The sequence below is a fragment of the Magallana gigas genome, chromosome 3 (genome assembly GCF_963853765.1).
Source record: "Magallana gigas chromosome 3, xbMagGiga1.1, whole genome shotgun sequence".
Lineage (NCBI taxonomy): Eukaryota > Metazoa > Mollusca > Bivalvia > Ostreida > Ostreidae > Magallana > Magallana gigas.
The window spans coordinates 57,251,789-57,271,308 of record NC_088855.1 but is presented as its reverse complement, the minus strand read 5'-3'; the positions used below and the strand labels follow the sequence as shown (position 1 = coordinate 57,271,308).

At 37.0% G+C, this 19,520-nt stretch overlaps 1 protein-coding gene across 2 annotated transcripts; it reads right to left on the bottom strand.

The window, feature by feature from the left end:
• Positions 1–507: 507 nt before the first annotated feature.
• Positions 508–18,018, bottom strand: LOC105321569 (SH2B adapter protein 1). Of its 2 annotated transcripts, none has more exons than XM_034481236.2 (7): positions 17,114–18,018; positions 11,410–11,514; positions 5,805–5,968; positions 4,182–4,291; positions 3,582–3,758; positions 1,255–1,451; positions 508–966 (listed from the first exon to the last, which is right to left on the bottom strand). In XM_034481236.2, the coding sequence occupies exons 1-7, from the start codon at positions 17,882–17,884 to the stop codon at positions 556–558; spliced, it is 1,935 nt and encodes a 644-aa protein (XP_034337127.2). In that variant the 5' UTR covers positions 17,885–18,018; the 3' UTR covers positions 508–555. The 2 variants fall into 2 exon arrangements, with proteins under 2 accessions (XP_034337127.2, XP_065936652.1); XM_066080580.1 differs by having other exon boundaries at positions 4,242–4,291; positions 17,114–18,017.
• Positions 18,019–19,520: the final 1,502 nt, after the last annotated feature.

The following is a 19,520-nucleotide window of genomic DNA, read 5'->3' as shown; positions in this document are numbered from 1 at the left end:
TCGTCAATACAATGATAAATGAACAACATAGACACATAGCTTCTTCACATCCATGGACAATATATACGGAGTCCTGCTATAGCTTCTTCACATCCATGGACAATATATCCGGAGTCTGGCTATAGCTTCTTCACATCCATGGACCATATATCCGGAGTCTGGCTATAACTTCTTCACATCCGTGGACAACATATCAAGAGTATGGCTATAGCTTCTTCACATCCATGTACCATATATCCAGAGTATGGCAATAGCTTTTTTACATCCATGGAAAATATACTCGGAGTCTGACTATAGCTTCTTCACATCATGATCCATGGAAAACATTACCAGGTCTAGCTGAAGCCTCTTCCTATCAATGGACGTTGTGGCCAGAGTCTTTGCTATAGCTTTAATGCTTGTTTATTTTTGAGGATACATAGGAAAAATTTTATGCATATATGACTGTAGGTCTAAAAAAGAATCCTTGATGTTGAAAAGCAAATATATTCAGATAAGAACACTGGCTGTATAAATGTAGGTCTTGACTTTATTACCAGTCAAGAGCCGGAAACTTCACACAAAGGAATATTGGTTTTCTATTGCTCTACCGTGTGACCCCTGACCCTGGGACTGCTCCCGCATAACGTTCTCTAAGGACTCGGTGGTGGCACGGACGGAACCGCTGATTACCACCACCTCACGCCCACTTAGATCAATCGGGCTGGTCACATTCCCCGGGCTTCTCCCTAGGCTAGGATTGGAGCCTAGGGCCCCACCTCTTGTTCGCGGCGACCCCCTCAACATTTGTGGGGTCCGAGGACGTTCCATGGCAACCACATAGTCTGTTAAAGTGACGTCAGATGAACCGCCTGACTCTAGCGGAATTGGGTGAGTGCGGAAATGTTCTAACATGTCAAAGATGGACTGGAACCACAGGTGCTGTACTCGACATTGGCCATCGTTGTTTATTGTCATCCTCAAATGCTACAAAAAACAACCATAAGAATTACATCACTATCCATTGGAGAAGCATCACTTTAAGGATCTATTCAACAATTGCTGTGAAGACCATGAAAATATTTCATAAATCTTCAGTGAATGCATGTCACTTCAAAACAAAAATACCGGTAAATGTTCTTTTTTCTTGAGAAATATGCATCATTTAAACTGTGGCACAAACTAAAATATAACATCATTACTAAATATTGCTACTTTTTTTTTCAGCAGAATCACATTAATAAGACAGCTATAAATGAAAAAAAAAACAGGAACCTTGGCACGTCCTTGGAAGTTGAAGGTCAGGACGTACTCCCCCTTTCTGGTCTCGCTCTGTCGCACAAGGAACACTCCATGCCCCATGTGACCCTGCTGTAGAACAAGCTGAGCCGCCTCCAGTCGTGACAGCGTGCCATGGAACCATGGGTATTCCCGCAACATTTGTTCTACGTGCGTCTCATCTCTCCCTGAGTCTACAAAACAAAAAGACATATGACTTATGTGGATTAGTCAGGTATATGGGATTCCTACTAGCTCTTACTAGAGGGTTAACACTTCAGCTCAATCTTTAGAGTGCTGGGTTTTTAAGCCAGAGGACCCAGGTTCAATCTCCTGCAAAGCAATATTTGTCTCTGTTTCATTTACAGTGACTCAATCATTGCAAAACAAGGATTTCTTTGTTGATACAATTATCATGGCATTGCTTGTATCCATGTATTACTATGCAGTAATGAAAACAAATATTTAAAGCAATTCAATTCCATATATCCATCTGATGTTTATAAGATAGAACCATTTTAACAAGAGCTTGGACTTTGGGTAGTTGTGTCAAACAGCAATGTGACGTAGGCCTGTCTATTTCATTGCTGGCCACTCAGCTATGGCTCTTTGAAATCAACAAAATTTGTCTGACTTTTGAGCTAAGACTACGCAATCTTTTTTGACGCAAGAAATAGACAGATACATCCAACCGAAAGTCCAAGGTCTTGTTAAAATGATTCTAAATAGTAACCTGAGAAAGCTTAGAAAGTTCCATCCATTGTTTATAATAAAATGATGCCCCAGTGGATTTATTTTTGGTACCTTGTTTATCTGCCTATACCTTTTTTACAGGTACTTGTTTCCTGATCCACAAGCCAAACTGCCCTGGGCTATTTGTGTTTTGATAAAAGTACAGGTGTTCCATAATTCCATGTACTTTACTGGTCTGGATGTCATTAACGATTCGTTTTACAAGTAAATTCTATTTTGTTGGAATGAGCAGCAGCATGTAAACAAGATCAGATAGCGTGTATATAGTACTGGATTGGGAACACTAGTGCATTAGTCTTTAGTAAAGTGCTCTGACTAAACAAACCCTTTAATTACGGTAGATGCTTTCTGTTTGGTTCTTAAGGGTATAACAACTGTAAGCATTGCATAAAAGCCCCTTTATTTTTTCCTTTTTCCTGCAAACATCAGTTGTTATTTACCCATTAGCAAAAGAAAAGCATATTTTTGTGTACATGTATGTACACCTTTCTATAAATTATTCATATGATGGGGATGAGTGTGCATAAAATAACAATAAGTGTTTACAATTGACAGACAACAAGTTAACTAAGTAATGATGGGAATATATCAATAGGGAAAACGCCAATAATCAACTGTGTATTGTAAGTATTCTGAGCCTTTTTGAATTGACTGCAATAGAAAAACATTCAATCGTAATACTGACACTAATAACTATCAGATGATCTGAACAGGCATGTATTCACTTTCCTGTGAACCTATAATGTTATCATCCTGTGAACCTATAATGTTATCATCATGATTGATTTCTTATTCCTGTTTGATTGAAATCAAATCATTTTATCGAGCAGTCAGTAATCAGGACATCTCCTGTCCCTGGACAGGAAGTGATGTTCCCGCTATGTGTGTAGGCAGCAAGACGGACGGACACACAAAAATATACCAGGAAGGAAGTACTTTTAACGTATTACAAGTATATCTGGCTGTGTACTCTATTTTCAATTTTTGGCGGAAAGCAGTTTCCAAGAAAATCAAGTTCACTGCAGAATGTCATACAAATTATGGAACAAATGTATCGATTTTTCATTAGACATGTAATGAATCTAATCAACGTTTTTTTTTTATATATAGATAATCTATTTCTGCTAAATATGGCACATGCTGAAAAGACTATATGCATGAAGTATATATTCCCACTATTTCATCCCTGCTATATGAGAAGTAATATCCCGCAATATGTGAAGTAATATTCCCCCTATACACGATGTAATATTCTCGCTATATGTGAAGTAATATTCCCATTTCATGTAGAGTCAGAGGTAATGACCCAAATATATTCCCTCTATACTGTTAAGTAATATTCTCAGCATATTCCCTCAATATGTTGTTCCCACTATACTGAAGTAATGTTCCCAATATATTCCTGCTATACTTGAAGTAATATTTCCACTGTATTCCTGTATACACAGAGTTATATTCTTTCTACATGTGAGGTAATATTCCCTTAGAGTAATATCCTTGTTAATCCTAAAGCCACTGTCGTGGACTAACACTCTGGATCAGGAATTTATCTGGCTGTTAACAGGACTTACCGAGCTCGCCGTGAAGCCGGCCTGGAGAGGAGGACATGTTGAGGGCCTCTGACGAGGACATCCTGGTCTGTATGATGTCACTATTAGTGCTGATTGGGCGAGGCCGAGGGGGAACATCGGGGGGCGGGTTACTACCCAGGCTGCCTTGAGAGGAACTACGATGCAGGGTCGTCATCTCTGTAATATCAGAAATTGTTTCTAGTTTTAAGAGCGTTGTTAATACCATAATGACATCATACAAAGTTAATACCAGTACAAGTATAATAACATCATACAAATAATATATACCTCCTGTAAATATGTCATGTTTTCAACCTGATTTGAACATTCAGCTAATGTGCAATTTAAATAATTAAAGCACAAACTAAATTAGTGTAACAACTGGCCCTAATCATTAAGAGAAATAAATTTATCATAGCACAAAAAAGTTTCTCTAGTAGTGGCCTATCCCATATATTAATTATTGGTTACAGTGCTATGACATTGTATACAAATCTATACAAATTTAAGTATGATTTTTTTTATTTAGCAAGCGGATGTACTTTTGATTCCTTGTATTTAAACAGGAACCTACGTAAACTGTATACAATAAAAGTTTACCTTTCCGATCTGTCATAGATCCACAAGAACCTACGTAAACTGTATACAATAAAAGTTTACCTTTCCGATCTGTCATAGATCCACTGGGAGCTGTTGGCAGTCGTGGTCGCCTAAAAAACAGACAAAACATCTGACTAAAAAAAGAACACATGGAGACCAGTACAGCTCCTACACCAAAATGTTATTTTGATTCCAAACTACATTTTTTCAGCACAGAAAGGTTAAATATAATATTTAATCGCAAAGTCCACCCATGAGAGACATAATTTGAAAAACACTTTGGTTTCTCTCATTTTGCTAAAATATACAAGAGTTGGTGAAAAGGTACTTTAAATGATCTTTAACCAAATTATTGTAGCATCATCCTACTTAAACGAACCTTGGCTCGAAACTTTGAACACTAAATAAGTCTCTAATGAATACTGCCTTTTGATTCTTTTCAAAGCAGACTGAAAAAGTGAATTTGGGCTCAGTGAAACATCTTTAAACTAGCAAGATAATATCTGAACAGTTTACATGAGAAAGACATCATGCAATGGTAAATTAAGAATCAATACTGTCAATTACGATATAATGCCCAATGACTGAAAATAAAAGAAGGGTGGCTTCCTTGATTAACTGGAGAGGATTACAGTGGTACTTAACATATCATCGAAGACAAATTGGAATTTACCAGGTATCTATTTTGATTTCATCAAAATACTACATAGGAAATTGATTGGCAGAGACGTATGGTATTGATTCAGAATTCAAAAGGCAGACAGGAACAGGAAGTAGCCACCGTCTCTAATCTCCAAGCTGATATAAGGGAAGATTAATTAGTGTTGAGAGGATCGGAAACAATTAAAGGGCCTAAAAGAAACGACTGTCAAATGTTCATTGACTTTGACAACTGTACCTTTGGTCTTTAGAGGTTACTATTTAACCAGAACAAAATCCCAGGTTCAATGAACTGCACCTTGAGTTACACATATATTTGTATCAATGTTTTCCTAAGTATAGGAATATTAAGATTTCTGTTTTTACATGTACTATATACAATTTCACATGTATTTAACTTTATTTATCTAATATAATTTTAATTTGTTAATATTTGTTTTAAAATTTCCATTCTTTTATTACAACAACAATTCATCAGGACTTGCATATCATGACTTCTGAAATTACAATACATGTATTTCACAATCAGCTCTATAGTAAAAATTTGTAATGACATACAATTTGTGTATGGTGTCTTATTTTGTATGTTTCCAATGATATCATGCATGTACCCTATTCGGACCTATTTTGAGTGCACAAAGGTCATGGATATCACTGACCTCAGCAGGCATTACATGTCTGCCACTGTGAACCCTTATAGTGTCATATCAAATGACTAAACAGAACATATCAGTGCTCATATATGTAATGTTCATGTCTGTCCTAGCTCTTTCAATCATCCAACTCTTTCCCTCTTGTATATGTTTATTGAATGTTTTATGTACTTTGGATGTTGTATGTACAGTCTTCATGCTGCCTTTTGAGGGCCCTTAATTGGTTAATAAAGAAATTGAAATTATATGTTAACATCTCTGGGCTAAATTGTCACTGTCTCTCATTGAGGACTTTTTCATCATCTCTTACATTGGTCCTAAGGAGTCTGCGTCCACCTCCAGGACCCTGGGTGGGGGTGAGAGGGGCTCGGCGGGGGTGCTGGGTTGACTGATGCATCCGCTGACTGCCGACAGCCACGCCTTCATGTCCTGGTGGCTCTGGGCCTCGATAACGTACTCACTGGTCCCCTGGCCCTGGAGAGGGTCAATAAAATATCATTGTTATAAGTTATCAGTACCATAAATAGAACAATATCATACAACAGTGCGATAAATAAAATAATATCATATACCAGTTCAATAGATAAACCTATACCGTCTAACAGTACATTAATGATACAATATCACATAACAGTACAAATAATGAACAAGAGGCCCATGGGCCACATCGCTCACCTGAACAGCAGTTCCTTGTAACATTACATTTCGTAGCATATGCTTTTTCTATTTTAAACATTGAACCCCTTTCTGGGGACCCAGTTATGGTCCGAGGTTTATGGTTGGCTTGAACAACATAAATAGTAACAAAGGAATGAAAATGTGAAGCACTGCGGTGGGACCGCACGTACACAACCTGAAAAACTGAACATAGCAGAGTTCCACTTCAAGAGGAATAACTCTCAGACTGTACAGAACACAAGAAAGATAACTCTTGGTTCCACTACATTAGAGTTTACACAATTTGAGGATCCTTGCATAGTAATTTCACAAACTGTAGCATTATAGTTCTCGAGAAAAACTTTTTAAAAACATTTTCAATATATCTTTCTATGTTAAACTTTGAACCCCTCTTGGGGCCACAGTATTAGTCCAGTGCTAAAGTTTTAATTGTTTGGAATCTACATTATTTAAGGATGCTTGCCTAGTTATCTCACAAGCTGAAGCATTATAGTTCCCTAGAAAAAGATTTTTCAACATTTTCCCTCTATATTTCTATGCTAAACTTTGAACACCTCTTGGGGCCCCAGTATTAGATGGAGATCACAGCTTTTATAATTTCGAATCTACACTATTTGAGGGTGCTGACGTAGTTATCTGACAAATTGATGCATTGTAGTTCTCGAAAAGAAGATTTTTAAACATTTTCCATATATACCGGTACTTCTACATTTAACTTTAAACCCATCTTGGGTCTCTAGTATTAGTCCAGGGGTCACTATTTTAAAACTGTCGAACCTTCATTATCCAAGGTTGTATGCATGATAGTAATCTCACAAATTGAAGCATTGTAGTTCTCGAGAAGAAGATTTTTTAACATGTTACCTTTATATTTCTTTAATAAATTTTGACCCCATCTTGGGGCCCCAGTATTGGTCCGGGGGTCACGATTTTACCAATTAGGAATCTACATAAGCGAAGGATGCATGCATTGAAATTCCACAAACTAAAACATTGTAGTTCTTGAGAAGAAAATTTTTAAACTTTTCCTTTATGTTTTTTAAAATGTTTAAATTTTGAACCCCTCTTGGTGCCCATCAATTGTCCGAGAGTTGCAATTTTTTGAATCTACATTATTTAAGGATGTACATGTATGCATAGTAATATCCCAAACAGTTGCACTATAGTTCTTGAGAAGAAAATTTTAAAACATTTTCCTACATATGTTAAAATCTAAACCCCTACTGGGGCCCCACTTTTTGTTCGGGGGTCACGATTTTTACAATCTTCACTATGTATACAACCTTTTGTGTATGTATTGGCATTTTTGGTGAAGTGGTTCTTGAGAAGAAAATTTTTAAACATTTTTCATATGTAGTTCTATGTTAAACTTTGAACCCCGCCTGGGGCCCCAGTCTTGGTCCGAGGGTCACGATTTCTACAATTTAGAATCTTCATTATACAAGCTTTTGTGTAAATATTGGCATTTCAAGTGCAGTGGTTCTTGACAAGAAGATTTTTTAAACATTTTCCTAAGGTATTTCTATGTTAAACTTTGAACCCCGCCTGGGGCCCCAGTCTTGGTCCGAGGGGCACGATTTTTACAATTTAAAATCTTCACTATATATACAAGCTTTTGTGTAAATATTGGCATTTCTGGTGCAGTGGTTCTTGAGAAGAAGATTTTTAAACATTTTCCTATGTATTTCTATGTTAAACTTTGAACCCCGCCTGGGGCCCCAGTTTTGGTCCGAGGGTCACGGTTTTTACAATTTAGAATCTTCACTATGTATACAAGCTTTTGTGTAAATATTGGCATTTCTGGTGCAGTGGTTCCCGAGAAGAAGATTTTAAAAAAAATTTCCTATGTATTTCTATGTTAAACTTTGAACTCCGCCTGGGGCCCCAGTTTTGGTCCGAGGGTCACGATTTTTACAATTTAGAATCTTCACTATATATACAAGTTTTTTTGTAAATATTGGCATTTCTGGTGCAGTGGTTCTTGAGAAGAACATTTTTTAAACATTTTCCATATGTTGTTCTATGTTAAACTTTGAACCCCGCCTGGGGCCCCAGTTTTGGTCCGAGGGTCACGATTTTTACAATTTAGAATCTTCACTATATATACAAGCTTTTGTGTAAATATTGGCATTTCTGGTGCCGTGGTTCTTGAGAAGAAGATTTTTAAAGACATGCACCCTAAACTTACTGTTTCGCAATTATCTCCCTTTTGAAAAGGGCTGTGCCCTTTATTTTAACAATTTATAACCCCCTTTCCATAAGGATGCTTTGTACCAAATTTGGTTAAATTTGGCCCAGTGGTTTTTGAGAAGAAGTTGAAAATGTGAAAAGTTTACAGACGGACGGACAGACGGACGGACGGACGGACGACGGACAACGGGTGATCAGAAAAGCTCACTTGAACCTTCGGTTCAGGTGAGCTAAAAATGGTACAATAGAACAGTTAAGTTGTTATCTAAGGTTTATTATAATTTTTTGTCCTTATTTCTGAGAGACCCAGAGTTTGGAATTTGATTGAATAATGCTCAAGTTCAGACACATCAATATTCTTTGGTTAAATTAGCAGGCCTTACGAGCCTGAATAACTCACCTGGCCTTATCATTTTACAGGACCAGTACTGGAAGTTAGCAATTTTAATCTAACTGCATTTCTTGAAGACCATTACTGGAGCATTTGGAGTGAAATTATAGCTAGTTTGAAAACCTTTTCCATAAAACACTGGATTTTATCTAAGCTGATATAAGTCATGGTAACCATTTCAGTGGCGTCGGAACCAAATTGAAAGTAGGGGGGGGGGGGGGGGGGGGCTAGATTAATTCTAAGATATCTTGTCATGTAAAAAAAAATAAAACAAACCTAATACCCAAAATCAGGAAAATCCTAATCCATGGGTTGGGGGGGGGGGGGGGGGGGCTAGTATGCCTATGGCTCTAACATCTCAATATTTTCATCTCCTCAAGGTAAATTTTGGAACAATTTTTTCTTTCCTGCAAGAAAAAGTGGGGGGGGGGGGGGGGGGCTGAACCCTTTATGATGCTATGTGCCTAATGGTTAGGTCTAACTTTGCAAAAAAAAGTGGGGGGGGGGGGGGCTAAGCCCCTCATAGCCCCCTTGATTCCGACGCCTATGCATTTAATGGTTTTGTTTGTTTTAATCACAGGGGCCAAGCCCGTTTTAACATTAATTTCAATGTAACCATAAATAAAGAAATTAATGTTAAAATGGGCTTGGCCCCTGTGGTTTTAATCATATAAATCATACAGGTTACAAGTCGTTCAAATCAAAAGCTCCATCAATATATTAGAGTTTCTTTGATTATGTAATTTACCTTTAAGTCATATGCAAGTCAAGTGACAGGGAGCTTTAGAAATTATTTTCAGACTCATATTTTGTAAATAATTGATCAAAAATACATTGAAGTCCCCATGGATGTACTGCCACAAAACAAACTATGGAACAATTGGATCTGAAAAAGGAGTGGGTGGGATATAGAAATTCTGTACACCCGTAAGTTACATAACCACTTAAGAAATTTATCAGAGATAAAAGTGAACGATAGCAATGGTTTTTATTCTCACAATTTGTTTAGTTCTGTTGCAGCAATAAAGTAAATGCTGCAGCATATCTAATATCTGGCTTGAGTTTATACAAACACATTCACAGTTTGTATAGGTGCACCAGCTTTGTTATCTAATACATGTGACAGTATTGGACTTTTTACAGGACAGCTTCCATCTGCCTATATCTATCTAATCTATTAGATTAATGCTGCCCTGAGTAAAGTACATGCTGAGGTCAGGGCACTCTATCCCTTCCTGTGGACTGGAGCTAATCCTGCCAGTATTCCTCCCACTGCCTCGTAATGAGGCGTTGTCACAGGAATCAATAGCTTATTACAACCATCAGCTAACTTCACAATCCCTCATCTCACTCCAAACAGTCAGACAATCAGATGAATGGACAAGACAATGACATACTGCTGGGAAATTCTCCCACTGAATGAACAAAATCAAGCCCATGCACTCCTAGCTTTCAGCATTAGAATGATTATTACCGTGTAATAGTACTGGAGGGTTACCCTGGAGACATTAGTACACTCAGCATCTAGGATACTTAGGTTTTTACAAACATGAGATCCAGAATTCTGAACAGCAGGAAAATTAATTTCCCCCCAATTTTAACATTTATATGGATCCATTTCAATAACTGCATCATATACTTGTTAAGGTTGTCCCTTTAGGGACTACAAATTTTATTGTTATTTTCCTAAAGGTTAGGGATGTTATGATAAAGTTGAAGCATATCAGAATACATTTGTTTAGTTTACTGTGATACAAGGTTATGTGTTGCATATTTTCATTTTTTATACAAATTGTGACTGTTTTTAAATTGGATCCTATTTATCACCACGTGGTTCTTGGAAAAGAACCTAAACAAGATCACAACGTTATCTTTACAAAAATTTTGGTCAACATTTAATCGTTATACAATATAAATTAATATCGTTGCTGAAAATATGATAAGGACACAGTATTTTATACCACGTATAATGTTTGGCCCATAATTGTATTTAACGGTATATTGTTACACTCCTAAGTAAGGTACCTCACTACACACAGACTTATACTTTTCAAGACACTACATCACAAGATGGCAATTTAAATGTTTTGTTAAATTGTTTATATCTTTCGATTCGATTGTATATCGTCATAGCTAAGTGGTTAAAGTATTGGGCTTCTGAACCGCAGATCATGAGTTCGAATCCGCCTGGAGCTTTTGTTCATGCTTACTGAATTAAATTTTCTGAAAAGTAATTTTTCATCCAAAATTGCACATTTTTTTCCCATCTGACTTAAATTTTTGCTGATTTGAGAAAATATTTCAAAGTATAGTGAGCCACCTTTAGGTGTTGTCTGCTTTTCCATACTTTATCTGTGTGAAAATATTAAGACATTCACTATCGTATTAAAGTGTTTTACAAAGTCATTTAACTATATCTATAGAACAAACTATAGAAAACTTAAGAAAAATGAAGACATCCTGGAAACAAGACCGCAGGAGTCAGAAGCAATTTCTAACAAGAACAATTATCAGTAGTGTCCCCACTGGTAAATTCATTATTTATAGAACATGTCAGAAACATATCTATTTTCAGACATTAAAAAATCAGTTTCGGGTTAAGATGTTAGCAAACTCTGCTAGGGGACACACAGTGTTAAATTGTGTTTTTCAATACCTTCAAAACAAACGTATGCTGGTGGTTTTCTGGCATTTCTAGTGAGGTTGCCTCCCTTGCCTCGGTGATGAAGAAACAAAATAGGCCTGCCTTCGGTTTCATCGACTATAAATACAAAGTATAAATTAAGCAACTATAATTATTGATCATGAATTATCATAAATGAACACAATTACCAGCACCCTTGCTTTTTAGAGTACTAACAAATGGCTTCATTTAACAAGTGTAAAAATGTGTCATATGAATGACAAATTATGCTAAATGCTAGGGTTACTACAACAAGTCTTAAAAGAATTACCTACATTACACATAGCAAACAATCTCTATCAATCCTACAACTGTTTATTTCTCTACATGTTCATCCATCAAAATGTGTCTTAAAAATGACTTTGCAAGCAAATTGTTATATTTTTCACTAAGCTTTTACCATAAATTCATATCTAACTAATGTACCGGTAACAAAAAAATAAAATTGTTTCCTTAACTCTGAATAACTCATGCATATGTCACAAACATGTACTAGCATGTCCAGGAAATGTGTATATAATTTAAATACATTTTCTGCAAATCTGACTTCCCCTTGTTTCCAAAACTTAAAGTTAACTCAAATCCATAAAACTGAAAAGTGACACAATCAGGGAGTGAGGGAGACCATAGCAATATGGAGTCTTCAATATATCTTTTTGCAATGTCAAAACATTTTTGAAGAGCTTATCTAGTCTTTAGAAATATGAGTCATGGACAGAGTATGTACCACAGACAGGGGGGATACACTAGATAAGACAGTTTAATAATCTGATGGATGGGAACAGTGTTACACTGGTCTCGTTATTCCGGCTAAAAATGACGTAGTAAAAAACAAAAACAAAATGTGAAACATTTCATGTAAGCTGTATAACAATATTGGGAAACAGAATATTAAACCAAATTATATTAAAAAGTTCTAAAATGTAACACATTTATTTCCCTAAAATAGTGAAAAGACTGGTCCTATTCTTTGGTTATTGATAATTCATATAAAAAGAATAAATTAATGGGATATTGCACAAAATGTAGATATCATCTTTATAGATAAAAATGCAGATATCTAACGACCTGAAAACTAATATCAATTCCTTATCTACCTAGAACGCACAAATGATACCTATATACATATGAACTTCCTCAATGCAGCCTTAAGCTATTACATGACCAATGTATTAAAATACATTTACTGAATATATGTGTTACATCTGAGCTGTAGGTGAGAATATTAGGTACATGTACTACACACACTAGCCAGTGGGCCTCATAAGTGTCCGGCCAGAGGTCAGGCCCAAGTCAACCTGGGTCCCCAGCAATAAACACTTGTTTACACGGCTACACCTACATTGTTTACAACAGTTCAAGGCCACTACGTCAATCAGCATGTGTACACAAAACATGTCTGTGTGTAAGGGACATGTATGTGTCTAATGAGACATATATGTATAAGGGACATGTTTGTTTATATGTAAAAGACATGCTTGTGTATTGAGTTTTTGTTTGTGTATTGAGTTTTTTTGTTTGTGTATTGGGTTTTTTGTTTGTGCATTGAGTATTTTTGTTTGTGCATTGGGTCTTGTCTTTGTATTGGGGAATTTTATGTGTATTTAGTCTTGTTGTGTATTTGGATCATGTATGTGTAAGGGAGGTGTTTGTGTAACAGTATTAGAGACTTGTTTGTGTATATTAAGGTTGTTTGTGTATTGGGGGTTGTTTGTGTATTGGGGGTTGTTTGTGTGTGGGGGAGTTGTTTGTGTGTGGGGGAGTTGTTTGTGTGTGGGGGAGTTGTTTGTGTGTGGGGGAGTTGTTTGTGTGTGGGGGAGTTGTTTGTGTGTGGGGGAGTTGTTTGTGTATTGGGGGTTGTTTGTGTGTGGGGGAGTTGTTTGTGTGTGGGGGAGTTGTTTGTGTGTGGGGGAGTTGTTTGTGTGTGGGGGAGTTGTTTGTGTATTGGGGGTTGTTTGTGTGTGGGGGAGTTGTTTGTGTGTGGGGGAGTTGTTTGTGTGTGGGGGAGTTGTTTGTGTGTGGGGGAGTTGTTTGTGTGTGGGGGAGTTGTTTGTGTGTGGGGGAGTTGTTTGTGTGTGGGGGAGTTGTTTGTGTATTGGGGGTTGTTTGTGTGTGGGGGAGTTGTTTGTGTGTGGGGGAGTTGTTTGTGTGTGGGGGAGTTGTTTGTGTGTGGGGGAGTTGTTTGTGTGTGGGGGAGTTGTTTGTGTATTGGGCCTTATTAGTGTATAGGGGGCTGTAATTGATGGGATGAACAGCCTGATGTGTGCATGTGTCATCCCTGGAGCCCGGAGACAAGTGACTTATCCCACAGTGTCACTTCTGTTCTACAGATGTCAAAAACAACCCCCCATTAAAGCTATACACGCTATAATTTGCGTCAATTTTGAATGACAGTGAAAACGCATGTGTTTGTCTACTTATAAAAGTTATCCTTAATCTGTAAATTACAAGGGTGAATTCCATCTCGTTACAAAGATATAGATTTTTAATTGTTTATTTTCCTGCCAGGAAAATATACCTTTTCATGAATATTGATGAAGGAAGAGCAAACCGACCTCATTGCGCATGTCCGCGGAGAACTAGGTGGTCGTTATTGTTTGCCTAATTAAATATCCAACTTGATTTTTAATATGCTTAACAGTTGTTAATTTGAAATACATACATGTATAATGAGTAAAATACGCTTGCCATTCACGATACCCTTACTTCTGCATTAACACTTATAGGATCTATAAATAGCACATAGGGGAAAAACACAGGTCTTCGTCATTTTTTTAAAGGAAGTATTCATATGTACTCACAGGCTTGTATTTTTTCCTTTTGTTTGTACTCGTATATCGGACAAATTTATGCTTTACTGAAAATATCCTTTCCTTTGTGAAACTATCACAATTATGAAGATGTTGACCCTTCACCAGTTTTGGTATGATAGGCTAAATTTAGCTGTCGATATCACGTGATAGATTGATATTCACGAGGAGGCATTACTTTCCTGGCAGGAAAATAAATATTTTTTATTGTTTAATATTTGATATATTTGTTACGTGATCGAATTGAGCATTATAATTAACAGAATAAAGGTAACTTTTATTAGTAATCAAACACATACATTTTCCCCTTCATTCAAAATTGACGCAAATTATAGCGTGTATAGCTTTAACCATTCAATGATATCTGACGAGTGGGGCAGCATAGATTCTGATCTACTCCATGTAAAACAGAAAGGTGATTATCAATGTGCTTTTGACAAGTTGAGGGCAGTCAAGGTTAGAGGAATGGACACAAGTATGAGGTTCTACACCTCAGGGTCTGTTCACCAGGAGAGGAGTGCTGTATTGCATGCAAGGCTCATACACAGGACCCACACATCAAATCTGCTGCATTAAGTCATTTCTCTGTAAACAAAGACATCCATTCAATCTTTCATATTGTGTTTCATTCACAGAAAGAGAAAAAAAAAGAATTCCTTTTCTGTGCATTTTAACAGAGCTCAAAATCAAGAGCATGTTTGTAAGAAAGTCCCCTTGTGATGTGGTAAGACAGAACACTGAAGGGGTCTTTTCCGTAATCCTGCTGGATTATCATACCATTTACAACATGAAACCCACAAAACACAAAGTCCTTGTCTGTCTCATTCAGCATCGCTCTGAACATCCTAAAGATCAGGTAACTTCTACACTGAACTGAATGAAATTTCAATTAGAGATCTAAGGAACATTAATTAATCCTTCTTGATAAGACGTTCGCATTATCTGTGATGAAGCTAAGTAACATAGAACTCAATTAATTGAAAATTCAGATAGTTTTCAACTGTAAGAAAAATATATCAACTTACACAAAAAAATAAACTTAAACTATAATGTAAAGTAACTCAGTTTTAAGGGTAGTTTATAGTAAAATTCTCAATTTTTGTCAATGCCAAGATTCAAGACAGAAATACAATTCAATACAATGCATAAACCTGCTAGCGAGAACCATGGACACCTTTTTAAATTAGATTCTACCAGTTTGTCTCTCGATAATATGTGAACAAAGGAAAGTTCTGCTAACAGAATATACAAACTACGGTAATACACACCCTAGATAATTTACACCTTCTCCAACCCTCTAAATTAATTTTTTTTAATACATCTATGTATCCTGAATATGACAAGCCTTGCACGCAGCCTACATGTTCTGTTCCCTGTACACTCAGATAGATGGCCTACATGTTCTGTTCAATGTTCACCCAGAGAGATAGCCTACATGTTCTGTTCCCTGTAAACTCAGAAAGATAGCCTACATGTTCTGTTCCCTGTACACCCAGAGAGATAGCCTACATGTTCTGTTCCCTGTACACTCAGATAGATGGCCTACATGTTCTGTTCCATGTACACACAGAGAAATAGCCTACATGTTCTGTTCCCTGTTCACCCAGAGAGATAGCCTACATGTTCTGTTCCCTGTTCACTCAGAGAGATAGCCTACATGTTCTGTTCCCTGTACACCCAGAGAGATAGCCTATATGTTCTGTTCCCTGTTCACCAAGAGAGATAGCCTACATGTTCTGTTCAATGTTCACTCAGAGAGATAGCCTACATGTTCTGTTCCCTGTAACAGAGATATAGCCTACATGTTCTGTTCCCTGTACACTCAGAAAGATAGCCTACATGTTCTGTTCCCTGTAAACACAGAGAGATAGCCTACATGTTCTGTTCCCTGTTCAGTGTTCACCCAGAGAGATAGCCTACATGTTCTGTTCCCTGTACACCCAGAGAGATGGCCTACATGTTCTGTTCCCTGTACACCCAGAGAGATAGCCTACATGTTCTGTTCCCTGTACACCCAGAGAGATAGCCTACATGTTCTGTTCCCTGTACACTCAGAGAGATAGCCTACATGTTCTGTTCCCTGTTCACCCAGAAAGATAGCCTACATGTTCTGTTCCCTGTACACTCAGAGAGATGGCTTACATGTTCCTTTCCCTGTACACTCAGAGAGATGGCCTATCAATCTACACACAAGATGAGCACAGAAAAACAAGTTTTATTGCACACTATAATTGCACCTGTGCAGAGCTGGAATGTTTGGATCAATATCCTGGAATAGCAAGGGCAAGCTTCCTGATGCTAAACTCGACAAGGACTCGAGCAAGTATCACACCGACCACAGTAAATATCGAGTCCACACTCACAGCTTGCAGTTTGGGGGTGGTGGAGGGAGATTTAAGAGGGTCGGGGTAATGGGGGGGGGGGAGGTGAGGTCTGTCTGTGATACTGGAATCACCTATGATCACTACAGACTACTTCCTTCTTGTTTACCAAACAAACTGAAACTACTAATTAATATTCACAATGCAAATACATATTCAGCAATTTTTCCTTCCAGCTGTTTTCCTTAATTACTAATATAAATCAAAAGAGGAAGAATATTAAGTTTCTTAATTGCATCTTTGTACAGAGCAAATTAAATTATAAAAGTATTACCAAACAAATCACAAAATTCTACTTTTGTGAAATACTTTTTCCCTATCAATCAAACATAATCTTTCACAAATACAATGGTACAACATGCTTGAAGAGAACAACTCAATAACCTTTTATTGGAAGAAGAATTGCAAACCTCAATACACATCATAACTTCACAATAAAACATGCAGTTTTGTGATAGCAGTCTGAGTAAATTTTACAATACAAACCTTTGGAGGGGAGTAAAATTCTAAGAGGGAGCCCCCACTTGCTTCCTTCAGCACCAGTTTCGTTTTCTCCCACCGGGACTTGCCTTTGGAATCCTCCCCTGTTAGAACACTGACCACACTCTCCCGCTTGACCAAGCCCCGAATGTCCGACTTGACATTAGATTTACCTTCCCCCTTAACCCTCTGATTGTTTTTTAACTTTCTGTGATTTCCAGACAAATCGCTTTCACTGTTATGTTTCACTGAACGTTTGTGTTTACGAAATGAAAATCTACGAAGAAAGCCCTTTTCTTTGGGGGAGTGTTTCAACTTTACATCAGGGGAAGTAACTGATGTATTGACCGCTGTCACATTGTCCGCATAGTCGTCTACTATCGGGTTGTTGGAATTGCCATTAGTCGGAGATCTTGATGTTTGTGAAGCAAAACTTGACTCCCGTGACAAATCGTGATGTTCATTAACAAGTCCTGAGAAGAGAGGGTCATTCCCTTGGAACGTAGATTTGATCTGTGTTTGTGACTCCAGATAGTATGAAGTCCTTTTGATTTGACGCTCGAAATGCTGAAGAAAGTATTCTACAAACTTTTTGGCGTACATCACAGGGTCGCGAGGTACAGAATCTGCGGAAGTATACTGACTTCTTTGAAAATCCAGGAAGCTACGGACAAACTGTTCCGAGGCAGTAATGGCTTGATTATCACAAAACTCGCACCAGCCCGCGGCTCGGGGGGACGAGAAATACCCTCCTAAATCTCCGTTATGGGCGGCCATTAAGATTCGGGTCTCATTTTCGCTGATGACTGAATGAATTCATCCACGGATGAGTTCATTGTTCACTGTACCTTGTCGGTTCGTAAACACGTACAGTGTTCTGTCTAAAGCGGAAGACAAACATCACAAAAATGTTGCGCGTTTTGTGGTGCGCAGACAACAAATTACTTCCGGGCAGTTTATGAATGAAATCTTCATTTTTCCCACACGTCTTACAGAATCACCAGCATCTGATGTACATTAAAGCAATGCAGAAACAACATCGTTAACTATTTTCATCACTTATCTACATTAATTAGGAATATACTTTAGAAAAGAGGCTAATTCAACCAGATTTACTTATTTTCAAATAATAGTAACGTAATAGTGCTGCGCATTCTTTGATCTATTTTGCATCTGAAATTCCATTATTTCAAACAAGGACAGCCACCCCCCCCCCCCCCCCCCCCCCAAAAAAAAAAAAAAAAAAAAAAAAATGAAAATAAAAAAAAACAAAAAAACAACAAATAAACAAAACAAAAAACAAAAATAAACAAACAAAAAAGCAAACAAAGAAAAAAACGGCCAAAAATTATTTATAAATGTGAAATTTCCCATGAAAATGGATGGATCGAAAAACGCCATATTTTGAATTTCCCCTCTTCTGTTTCTGATTCATTAAGCGGAGTCTTCTGTCACTGCATGGCGTGCACTATATATATATTTATATATAAGTAAGGGCGTGTCTTTTTTAACTATATCTTCGCATAGCCCCCTAACTCCGTCACTACCCTAACTCCGCCACTTTCGGGAAACTCCTCGCCGTTTGAAATCAAGTACGATTATGAGGTCATTTTTTACATGTCAAAAATCTTTAATCAAATGTCAACAATTTGCAACTGTTAAATTTAAGAATGCGTAAAAAAATAACAGCATTAAACCTTGTTCATTTTATGCACCATTAATTGTGTGAAATCAGCTAAAACTTTTTCACGGGTGCACTAAAATATCGATATTTCTGACATGCAGGCCCATTCGATCATTTACGGTGGTCAGCCATTTTTAGAGAGGTCAAAATGAAACATTTCACATGTAATACATTTTTGATTAAGGTAATTAATACATTTTTTTTTCAGTCCGCAATAGCCTTCATGCACTACTCTTGATAAATCGCTCATGCCGATACTTTTGCCTTATACAGGGTATAGATATATCCGGTATATCGCTATTTAGAATATGCTACATTTCTAATAAATAAATAATATAATTAGTAATTTATTAATTAATGATATAAAATATTTGAAATATGTAAGGACATAAATCAAACGGCATCCATACATTCTGAAAAGGCCATTGTGATTGTTGTTACAAGGACCCATTTTTTATTCTGGCGATCATTTCATTTCAATGAAATTAAATACAATTTAAATTGTATGCACCATTTTTACTTATTATAACTTGGCCTAGATACAAATGGAGTTTTAACTAAATTGTTAATGTGTCTTCATTCCCTGCCATATCAAAGAGCATGTGGTTGACGGAGTTAGGTTCATAAGATATATTAAGCACGCGTGACGTCGTATTCAGAGGGTTATTTGAATAAGAATAAAAATATTTTTGCTAATAATTTTATAAATTATATTGTTTCAGATTATAT

Bases quoted from the DNA above. Each gene is read 5' to 3' on its own strand.
- LOC105321569 (XM_034481236.2), bottom strand. From the start codon at position 17,884: ATGGCCGCCCATAACGGAGATTTAGGAGGGTATTTCTCGTCCCCCCGA. The intron at 4,292-5,804 runs GTAAGAGATGAT...TCTGTTTTTTAG, and splicing joins GCAGACTCCTTAGGACCAAT to GCGACCACGACTGCCAACAG. The intron at 967-1,254 runs GTTCCTGTTTTT...TGTTTTTTGTAG, and splicing joins ACTTCCAAGGACGTGCCAAG to CATTTGAGGATGACAATAAA.